The sequence below is a fragment of the Zingiber officinale genome, chromosome 9B (assembly GCF_018446385.1).
Source record: "Zingiber officinale cultivar Zhangliang chromosome 9B, Zo_v1.1, whole genome shotgun sequence".
In the NCBI taxonomy this organism is placed as follows: domain Eukaryota; kingdom Viridiplantae; phylum Streptophyta; class Magnoliopsida; order Zingiberales; family Zingiberaceae; genus Zingiber; species Zingiber officinale.
In genome coordinates this window covers 10,685,475-10,696,553 of record NC_056003.1, presented here as the reverse complement: position 1 = coordinate 10,696,553, position 11,079 = coordinate 10,685,475, and the positions used below count along the sequence as shown (strand labels likewise).

General features: G+C 36.6%; 1 protein-coding gene across 2 annotated transcripts; it reads right to left on the bottom strand.

Moving 5' to 3' along the window:
* Positions 1-1,031: 1,031 nt before the first annotated feature.
* Positions 1,032-4,879, bottom strand: LOC122023699 (MLO-like protein 1). 2 transcript variants are annotated; one of them, XM_042581968.1, is made up of 14 exons: positions 4,567-4,879; positions 4,433-4,490; positions 4,129-4,352; positions 3,415-3,531; positions 3,263-3,314; positions 3,066-3,157; positions 2,673-2,747; positions 2,501-2,589; positions 2,344-2,393; positions 2,239-2,279; positions 1,922-2,131; positions 1,654-1,721; positions 1,518-1,578; positions 1,032-1,436 (listed from the first exon to the last, which is right to left on the bottom strand). In XM_042581968.1, the coding sequence occupies exons 1-14, from the start codon at positions 4,693-4,695 to the stop codon at positions 1,230-1,232; spliced, it is 1,473 nt and encodes a 490-aa protein (XP_042437902.1). In that variant the 5' UTR covers positions 4,696-4,879; the 3' UTR covers positions 1,032-1,229. The 2 variants fall into 2 exon arrangements, with proteins under 2 accessions (XP_042437902.1, XP_042437903.1); XM_042581969.1 differs by lacking the exon at positions 3,415-3,531.
* Between the last annotated feature and the right edge of the window lie 6,200 nt (positions 4,880-11,079).

Genomic DNA, 11,079 nt, shown 5'->3' with positions numbered 1-11,079 from the left:
TTGAGGAAAAAAATTTTATAAATACATCATAGCTAGGAATTGAACCGTGAATATCTGGATGATAAATTAGATATCCTACCATTATATCATAACCCTGAGAAGAATTTATTTTATCAATTCAGACCCTTATAGTAATTAATTTTATAAAAATTATTAAGTAGATTAAAAAAAAGGGTAAATTACCAAATTCAGAAAGGATTTGTTCACACTCAATATAGGTAAATTTTTCTTTACTTCAATTCAATTCAATTCTTAAGACACACCGATTTACCTAATTATTTTTAATTTTATAGATATAAAAAACTCAAAAAAGTTATAATTCCTTCTAAATTTAATATATTTAAATTAAAATCTAATATATTTTTCATCAAATTAAATATAACTTTTTTCCTTTTGTCACGAGTAAACATAATTCCTCATTATTTTGTATAGGTAAAAAAAATCTAAAAAGAGATATAATTTCTCCTAAATTCAGTATCATTTAATTAAAATAGAATATATTTCTATCTAATTGAACATGATTCTTTTTTCTTTGACTAATCGATTGACTTAGGCTAAATTAATTTAGTGATTCTAATTAAATAGTGCTGAATTTAGAATAAATCATACCTCAATTTGGACTTTTTTACTTCATAAAATGAGAGCAATTAAAGTATATTAGGCAGTTGAAGTAAAAGTAAAATTTGTATGTAGGTAGTGAGAATAATTTTTATTTAACACATGGACTAAGGACAAGTTAAATTTGGTGTTAGCTTTTAAAAAAAAAACTCAAAATGATACAAATAAGCATAAATGCAAAATAAAAAATAGGAAAGTTTATGTCTCCTTCTGTTCACCTGAACAGGGTACATCAATAATGCAATTGACTCCAGGCCCACTTCTCTGGTACTCTTTGGCTATTTCTACTTTTGCGTGTGACACTTGATTTGCCAAAAACACTGAATTCTAAAATGTGCTTAAATCTTCTTGCACTTTTACTTTGTTTTCACCTTGCATTTGGCCACTGTGCTATATTATGTGGTACATAAACATAGTTTTGTTGCAAAATATTACACTACTTTTGTGTCTATGATATGAATCATCTTCATTTGTTTAATAATTTCTGTTCTTCCCAAATTGCTTTTGATCAGGATGGCAATTTTTATTCTGTTTCCTATGAACGAACTTATCTATTGAACAATAAGAATTAATTCCGACCAGTATGTCTCTCAGTAGACTAAGCATAAAGCCTATACTTCAGAAATCTCATTTCCTCCCCTTACTACAGAACTTTCATGGACGACTACATTCTGTAACAGAATAGCTTCAGGGTTTTCAGATTTATTGCTTCTGTCGACTACCGTACCTTTCTTGTTCTTCTTTGCTCCCTGAACCCAACCGAGAAGACCTATTTGCACATTCTCGTTGAATATGGCTTTGTTGAATGAGTTACCCATCTGAATTTTGAAAGAAAGTTTAATGTTGAACAACTTGGTTTCACAATAGAGGAGCATGAAGGAGATGAGGTTGAAGCTCACCTGAGTAACAATGGCGTAGAGCGGAAGGGTGCTATAGCCACAGAGAAACTGGATCAACACACTGGAGAGCAGTAGGAAATCAATTAAGATAAAGGGTGTAATAAGATGTCATGGTCTCTATGAACTATAGATCTACCTGATCGCGATTCGGGGAATTATAAAGCCTATTTTTCCCATGATGCATGAATCGAAACCATATGTTGTCTGAATAACCAAAAGAATTGTTAGTAACTTTATTGGTCAAACAATATGCTAACTAGCATAGCAATATCTAATGCCTGGTGAGAAATTTGTGATGTTGATGTGTTGCAAACATAGTGAATTGAGCTTCCTCACTTAGCGAAGAAGAGATAGGTTGCATGACAACTGTGAAAAATATATAATTATCGACTTGTGTTGCTTACCAATATCCAGAAGAAAAATGAAACCTCAAAGGCATTTTGAAATAGGATAAAGTGAATCAAGAAGATGACAATTCTCGGTCTGTGAAACCAGAAGAGATGGTCCGAAGGAGTAACTACCAAGTCGCCTGCTATCGCAGAATGTTTCTCAGCAACTTCATGAGCCAACTGAGTGATAATATGTTCTAATTTGGTACCAACAGCAAGTAGAAGCTGTAACAAGACCAAGACATAGTCAATATTTCAGTGATTTCTTCCCAAAATGTAGATGAATGATGAGATACAAAAGCATTGAGGGTGTGCTCAGGCTGCATACTTACAATTAGAGGTATAAATGATATCCAAAAATATGCGTTCCAACCTGAAAACAAAACGAGCAATGTAAGATTGAATATTAGCATGCGACTAGATTAATTCCAACTTACCGGCAATATCCAATAATAAGAATACCATGACAAAAATCCATAAGTACCAACTGCATAACAAAGAGAGAGAGATTGATGATTAGATCCAATAAAGTCGAGTGATCTTTAAGATTTCAATGTCCAAACAAGCAAGCACATTCGTTCCAATGTTAAATACCTTATACCAACCACCTTTTTAAAATCAGATTCAAGGACTCGTATCATATACTTGTAGAAGTTGAATTTAGGATTTCCCTTACAGTGAGTCTGCAATAAGTGAGATTCAGATTTAAGAAAGGCATAGGTACAAAAAAGAAATATGTTTTGACCTGTAAAGGTACTTTTCTTACCATGATAAATCCTAATCGCATTGTGGTATAGTCAGTTTTGGTGACAGATCCATAGAATTGCTTAAAAAAAGAATGCTGAAATAAGCACATTTTTAATTAGAAGTTACGAAACTGTTAGGATTCTGTTTGCCAAAATAAGTAAAATGATAAAGGATCTTACCCGATAATATGAATAATAAAATTGAAAAGTTTCAATCTTGTTCTTGGTTTTTATCAGTATTCTTAGAGTTCATGGTACATGTGCCAGTTATTGTTCTATTTTTTCTTAAAGGATCAAACATTTCTAATTGCCAAGTTTTCATGATGTTAAAACCTGGGAAATTTACTTCTCAGCAGAAGACTAATGTGTTTTTCTTACTGGCCAGTTGCCAATAATGAAAAGATCATACTTACCAACCAACTTGATATGAATGAATCCTTTCCAAAGCCCTTGAAACGCTTTCTAATGAATTCAAATTGTTGTACATGACTGATCTTTAGGGGAACTGCACATAACCACATAATGGATGTTGATCAGCAAATATATTCTTTTTCGTTTCGCATGTGCAGAAAAAAAGTTCATTGATCCTTCCCGAGCATTATATTCGTACCATTCCCTACAGAATTCTGTGCTGAATCTTCCCAGTGTCTCCATGTGCGCATCTAAAATATCAAAACGGGGTGAGTTCTTAAGGATCAAACAAGTATTTGAGAAGAAAAGTAACAAACAAGAGACAAATTTAAAACTGATATCACTTTTTACCTGTGCAATTCCTAGAACAACAGTGATAAGGCTGAGTACTACATGACTGACAGCCAAAATAAAGATAAAAATATGTAGCTGATGGATTGCCTCAATTGATAGTAATGGAACTTTTCCCTGAACGAAGAACAATGCGAAAGAAATAATTGTTTGTTTTCTTCCCTTTTTGTACACAGGAATAACAACTTTTTTAAAAAAAAAAAAAAACTAACACAACTCACTGCAGTTTACGACAGTGCATTAAGATAGAAGTAGAGTATTACATCAAGCAGGATACACTGTCAAAAGAAATAAAAACTACAGGAAAGCCCTGTGGAAATACTAGAAGCAGCTGTGCTCTATTACTTCTAAATTACGATCAGTTGACAGAGATGAACAAAGATAATATAAAGATGAAAGGTAGAGATATTAATCATCATCACCTCACACACCAAAGGAAATCCATAATTGGTTCAAGAGGGATTTGGATTTCTGAAAAGAAGAATAAACATGCAAGTAAAGTAAAAAATTATAGGATAAATGCAATTAGAATATCTTCCTCATACAACATAAATGATCTCAACAATTAAAACCAGAGGAGAGGAACCAATTTTTTATCCTAACCACTTAAGTTTGCTGATCAACTTCTAAATGATGAACACCTACTGTTATAAGAATCTCCTCATCCAGAGATGAAGTGTTTCTACAAATTCAAAGAAACTTAGGAAGAGAGACCTTCTTCTGACAGTATGTCGAATCTCCTCCGCCGGACAAGAGCCGACGAGCACCCCCGACAATCCTGCCCGAGGAACTAACAACATAGTGGGCAGTCGAAGTTGCAGTAGCCTCCCCCTTGCAGGGACGCAAATGATGTGTGAGGTTCTCAGAGATGCATATCCGCTGGATGGAGCCCTGGAGCACCACCAGCAACAGCGAGATGAACCCCAGCAGCATCAACTCTGCAAAGAAACCCTTTCCCTCTCAGAAATGAGTCGAAGCATAGTGTAAAATCTAGCGGAAGGGAAGGAACAGAACCGACCTTCTTTGATTTTCTGGAGGGCGTCGAACAAGGGTTTCTGGTTCTTCCTCTTGAGTACCTGCAAGAACAGATTTTTATCAGCGTGCTCGGCTTCCGGCGCGTAGGATGAGCAAAGAAGGGTCTCAAAGTCCCACCTTGCCTAGGCGATGGAGGAGGCGCTCGAAGACGAAGGAGATGAAGACAATAACGGTGCAGACGAGAGTAACAATCCATGTAGGAGTGTGCTCCAGCGTTATCTCCGACTCGCCACCCTCTTCTGCCATTGCTGCCCCTCCTCCCTCTCTCTGTCTATCTCATGTCGAACGTATATGCAAGGGGAGATGAATCGGAACGCGGTGGGGGCACTGTAAAGGACCTGGTCAAGTGCGGCAGCTGAAAAAAGAGGAGCTCCAATGGAGAACACACTGCTTGACGGAGTTAGTAAAGAGAAACCAAAAAGAGTCAGTCGTGTATAAACAGTTGACATTTGATGACGAGCTTCGAAAACTCCCGTGGACTCTTTTGAATGGCGTTGCTTGTTTTTGCACGACGGATTTGGTCCTAGATTGACGCGTGAATGCATGGTCCATCGTCAATTCCGGATCTTGCAAGGTGGTGTCTGTCCTGATCAGTTTCTTCCAGAAGCGTGCCATTTCTATTAGTTCATCGAATTAGCAGAGTTGCTTCCGAAGGTTCTGTGCAGTAGTTTAATTGAAACATGATATCCAGAGTCAAAAAAAAATCTCAGAAAAAATTTTAAGAAATAATCTTAGGTAGAGATATATATAAATGACGGAACACAAAAAAAAAAAAAAAAAAAAAAAAAAAAAAAAAAAAAAAAAAAAAATAGATCATTAATTTATATATTTATTTTTAGCATTTCTTTGATATTATTTTTTACGTATCATTTAGTCAGTTTAATTATATTTCATTCTATCTGAAAATCATGAAGACGAAAAATTGAGGATGTGATTACTGTATCGATTGGATGTAGATCATGCTTCAATCTGGAAGAATAAGAAATGTCAATGTCGAGTCAGGAAAGGAGTCCCCGGTATTGATCCTCTGACGCTCAAGTTAGTCATCGGCATAAAAAATAAGACGGAACAACAGTAGTACAAGCGTAAACAGTGAATAATGCGTACCTCCGCCGGTGTACTGAACCCCCTTTATATAATGTCTTGGTGGACAATGTGTGCGCTTTTCGAGGCATAGGCACGTCCTCCTATTGGGCGCGGATACGTTCTCTAATTGGCACTGGACACGTAGTCATGGACATGTTCTCCCATTGGTCGCGGGCATGTGGTCATGGACACATTCTCCAAGTGGTCATGGGCATGCCTTCAATTTATCACTTGACGATCCACCTGTTGACCATGCCCCATGTCGGCAGCCCTATCTCCCAAAAGAATATTCCGAGATAGGTCAGCAATCTTGTTGATCGGCCGAGCAAGATAGTCGCTCGACCCAATACTCCTCCGGTTGGTCGGCCTCAGCTGTTCTTCTTTGCGGCGATTGAGTACAATAGGTTGTCCTCTCTCGATCGGACAAGCGCTCCGGTCTCGTAGTTCTCTACAGCTCCATACTGAGCTTCCGGCGATCTATCATATTGTTCCGAGCTAAGCTGGTGGTCAGCTCAGCCAAGTCCGTTGTCGGTCGGACATTATCTGCCCGATCGGCCCTTATGATCAACCTCCGCACAACATTTTATCAAAGAAGACCGAGCCCACTTGGGCTTGGAACAAGAAGGTTCCCGGCTCAGACAATTTAGGGTAATAGAAATAATGGAAGACCCGAGGCATCAAGGGAATGTCGTGCAAGCGGAAGAGCACTACTGCCCCTGCACAGCAACCGAAAGAAGTTCGGCACTAATTGATGAAAAGGAGATGTGCAAATATTTACAGACGGCAGAAAAGAAGGGATGAACGGGAAACTGGAGGCTTGCACTAAACTTGTCGTTGAAGAAGGTCAGAAAGTCGATTGGTAGTTCGCGTGGTCGGTCGTAAGCGGAGGAGATAGCAACTTGATAAGTAGAGGGAAAATGGTATGTGGACTTCATCTTTTCTATGTCGTCCCTATCAAATCTGGACTCGGTGGAAGTATACCAGAGCCCAAGGACGAGCACAGAGGGTTGCGAAGAACTAGCCATCAAAAATAAAGAAATCGGGAAGAAAATAATGCATTGATTCGACAAAGGAAGGAGAGAAGAACCTTATGAAGAAAGGTCTTCAAAGAAAAAGGGGAGAAGAAGCGTCGTAGAGACTGCTCAAAGAGGAAGGCGCAATGCATAGTGAAGACGACAACGAGCAAAAGGAGGTTTATAAACTTTGCGGTCGATCGCCCACAGCCGTCCGATCAAGGGTTACGCAGTCTGGCCATAGAATTTGAAAAGACATCTATCACATCATGAGCGGATATCTGCCTATCACATCAAACACGATGCGATAGAAAGTGGGGCACGTGGCAATCGGCTACCAGAAGACATTAATGAGGCTTAATTAAAAGATATGACAACGTACTCGACCATAATTATCGAGGAATTGCACGGTTTCTTAGAAATTGGGAGGGTGTCAGCCACTATCACAAGGCATTCATCCGAGAGAGCATAAGGAAAAGGGAAAATTTACTAAGTGTAGTCATCAACCGTCCTGAGCGGCACATATATTGGATTATCGCACAGCCAAATGACTGATTCACCATCAGCCTTATGAATGACCCGAGCGGCAGCTACCAACCCAGGGTAGCGAAATGAAGCGGGACGACGACGATATGTAAGCTGATCAGAAACTCGAAGGCACAAATGGTTCGATCGGACATAGAGGTCACCAAAGACCCTACTTGTCTAGTCAGTCGTCGGATTTGCAACCTCTTTCGACTAGACTTGAGGAGAAGGTTTGTGATGCAGTGATAAAGGGGGCCCTGCCCAGTACGGGTCAACTACCTAGATGGAGGTCAAAGTCAAGATGGTTAACGTCGGGGTGTCAAAGGGCTCGCCTACGGAGCCGAGCAGAGGTCGACCACAAGGGGCGGTCGGGCAGACAATGTCCGATCGACAACGGGTTTGACCGAGCTGACCACCCGCCTAGCTTGGAACAGTATAGTAAGATTGCCAGACTCTTAGTACGGAGCAGCAGAACACCAAGAGACCGGAGCGCTTGTCCGATCGGGAGGTGGCAACCTACTATACCCAATCATCGCAAAGAAGAATAGCCGAGGCCGACCAAGCGAAGGAGTACTGGGCCGAGCAGCTATCTCACTCAGTCGATCAGCAGGATCGCTGACCTATCTCGAGATATTCTTTTGGGAGATAGGGTCGCCGACATGGGGCATGGTCAACAGGCAAATCATACGGCGACAAATCGGAGGACGTGCCCATGACCAATTGGAGAACATGTCCATGACCACGTGTCCGCGCCCAATAGGAGAATGTGTCCACACCTCGAAGAGCGCACACGTTGCCCACCAGGGCATTATATAAAGAGGGTCCGTACATCGGCGGAGGTATGCATTATTCACTGTTTACGCTTGTGCTACTATTGTTCCGTCTTCTTCTTCGTGTCGATGATTGATTTGAGCGTTGGAGGGCCAACGCAGGGATCCTTTCCCTGCTTCGGCACTGACGTTTCTTGTGTTTACAGATCGGAGCGTGGTCTATATTTAGTCAACACAGCAGCCACATCTTCAGCTTTCCGTATCCATAATTTTCAGACAAGATTCATATTAATATTTAATTAATATTAACATTTATACTGATTTTTAGAATTATCTAAAAATAGTGAAATGGAATGGAAGAGATAATAAGAATAGAATAAAATAATTATTTAATTTTTTTTATTTGGTTATAATAAGACAATAGTATAACCAATAAAGTAATTTCTTTTATATTTACACATGTTAGTTCATTTAATACATAGTTGACATATTAGTTCGTTTTATTCATTTAGTCAATTTAATTTGATTGATCTATTAGCGCAATAAAGTCTACCAAATATATTTGACTCAAATTTATTTATTCAAATAATGGGGTAAAGGTGTAATGATGACGAATAATCAACGTATTTAAGATTCAAATCTAAACTACAGTATATTACAAAGGATTTTCTTTTCTTAAAAACGGGTCTAAGAATATATGCTAACCATCTGAATAGATTATTATGAATACTTTTGATTTATTTAATTTGTTTTTTATAGTTAATAAAAAATAGATGATCTAAAATTAATCAATTGAATTGGATATATAATATCAACTTTAAAAAATTAAAGGGATTTTATAGACGTGTTTGACAAGGAAACAACATAGATGAACTCGTCTGTTGCCATTTGAGAGTGGACCCCTTAAATTTTGGGCAGTTGGTGAGTTATACCATCATCATGCGAAAATAACTTTTGACTTTTCGAGCAAAATATTGTCAAGTTTGTGACTGTTATTCATACATGATCCGGATAAGCCAAAGGCTAAGGGTGAAAGTGAAATGAAAGGAAAGAGACAAGTGACCGCGCAAACGTAGGCCCATATATATTTCATTTAAATAATAATAATAATATAAAACATACAAATTATTCTTTTAATAAAAATAAAGAATAACACAAATAATATTCTTCCATAAATTTACGGGCAAAAATCAAAATGATACCCTAAATTAAAACATCATATTAGCGGCCTTTATTTGAAAAAAAAAGGCAAATGAGTATTTTTCTCATGATTTTATTTTAAAAATATTCCTAGATTTAGTGTGTTGTATTAATTAGTATATAGATTGTATAACGTATAACAGCTATATAAAATCTAACAAGTAGATGTTACACGTTGTATAAATTATATGTTAGCTTTTTCATGTTTAATTAAGATTAAATTATGTCTATTTAAAATATAATAAATGTCATACACTTAGAAAAGTAAAATTAAAATTGTATAAAATTATCATTGTAGAAACCAAATGTTGTAGAGGATACATGCTAGTTTCTACCCAATCGATTTTAATCAGATAATATTCATTTAAAATATAATAAGTGTCATATAGTCCTAATAATTTATGTTGCTCGTTGAAATATTATTTTAACCCGAGTATCTCTCAAATAAGCAAAAATAAAATGATATAAAATTACTATTATAAAAATTAACAACTATTTTTTACAATATATAAAAGCTAGTACTAATTTTTACACGACTGAATAATTAAATAATATATTATAAAGCTAGCCACTTATTTGTGCAAGTTATAGAAGCTAGATATTAACTTCTATATCATGCCAGATACATACTGTATTTGTATTATTATTATTATTATTATTATTATTATTATTATAATAGTAGGTTGCGTGGGAAGGATATTTTGAAAATTTAACGTGATTTAATAATTTAAAAAGTAAGAGGAGCACTTAAATATTTTTAAAAAACTTAGGAATAAATTGGCCAATATTCTTTCTTTAATAAGAGGCGAGCGGGCTTAAATCGGAATTAAACTAAGTATTTTAGAGCTAAACCCTATTTTCGGCCATATAAAATGGCAACATCAAAGACACTCTCTACTTGGCATAACTTCATCACTCGTTACTCGTGACTTTACTAACTCAAGGTGACTTTACTAACTCAAGCCCCTAGTGGCAGTGAGCTTTCCTCTCCCGATCGATCACACGCAGTCATACGATTCCAAAGGTATAACATTGATTCCAAATTCTTCAAATTAATTAATTAAATTTTGATGAAGGAATATTAAATATTTTTAACCAACTAATTGATTCAGTACTATAGAAAGGGAAAAAAAACAGTGACTACGATATTCAGTATAGAATGAAGTTGTGCAGATTGCAAATCAATGCATGATTGCAAGGGCTGTCTGTTATGGCCCAACATAATCCACAACCCAAGCACATTTCAAGAAATGCCTAGCTTCTCTTAATTTCCCTCCTCTCTTTTTTGTCAATTAGGTGTCTATCAATGATTCCAAATGCTTAAACCATCAGCTGTTCATCTTCGTCTGTTTCTGGTTTCAACTTGAAACATCAAATTAAGGGTTGCAACCTCATCGAGATTTTATTAATTAGTCTAGACAAGATTTGAAGGATCACAGACTACAATTTCTGTAATACTAATGCATTAACTCCAGAAAGTAAAGGTTTTCCGCAAAGGCTTTCAGTCTTGGAGAAACAAAAAATTAACAAAACTTAATCGATCTTGTCTAATAATTTTGATATATATGAAAGATCTAGAAGAAGCTAATATGATTCTTAACATTAAAATCATAAGAGATAATAGTAACATGCATTAATTAGGTGGACTCAATCTCTATCAACTCAACTGTTTGTTTGGCCCAACCTTGCTATTCAAGTTGATCACTCCAACTTATCCGATTGACCAGCCAACTTCTATACGAGTGCTTTGATTGACTCGATTTGGTATGTCCAACTTATATGATTGACTAACCAACTTAAGTAGCATACTTAGCTTAACCACCTTGATTTACCCATGTTTTAACCAACTGAATTGTCGATCTAGCTTACTTAACTAGCCCACCTTTTTCGTCTATTATTATTATTATTATTATTATTATTATTATTATTATTATTTTAATCCAAGTATAATCCGACGGTCCGGCCTCATAGAAATTTTTCACGGACTATCAGGATAAATTCAAATCTTATATTTCTTAATTATCCATTGGAGCCAT

Bases quoted from the DNA above. Each gene is read 5' to 3' on its own strand.
- LOC122023699 (XM_042581968.1), bottom strand. From the start codon at position 4,695: ATGGCAGAAGAGGGTGGCGAGTCGGAGATAACGCTGGAGCACACTCCT. The intron at 2,394-2,500 runs GTATTTAACATT...TTTGTTATGCAG, and splicing joins AAAAAGGTGGTTGGTATAAG to TTGGTACTTATGGATTTTTG. The intron at 1,722-1,921 runs GTAAGCAACACA...TTGGTTATTCAG, and splicing joins CATTTTTCTTCTGGATATTG to ACAACATATGGTTTCGATTC.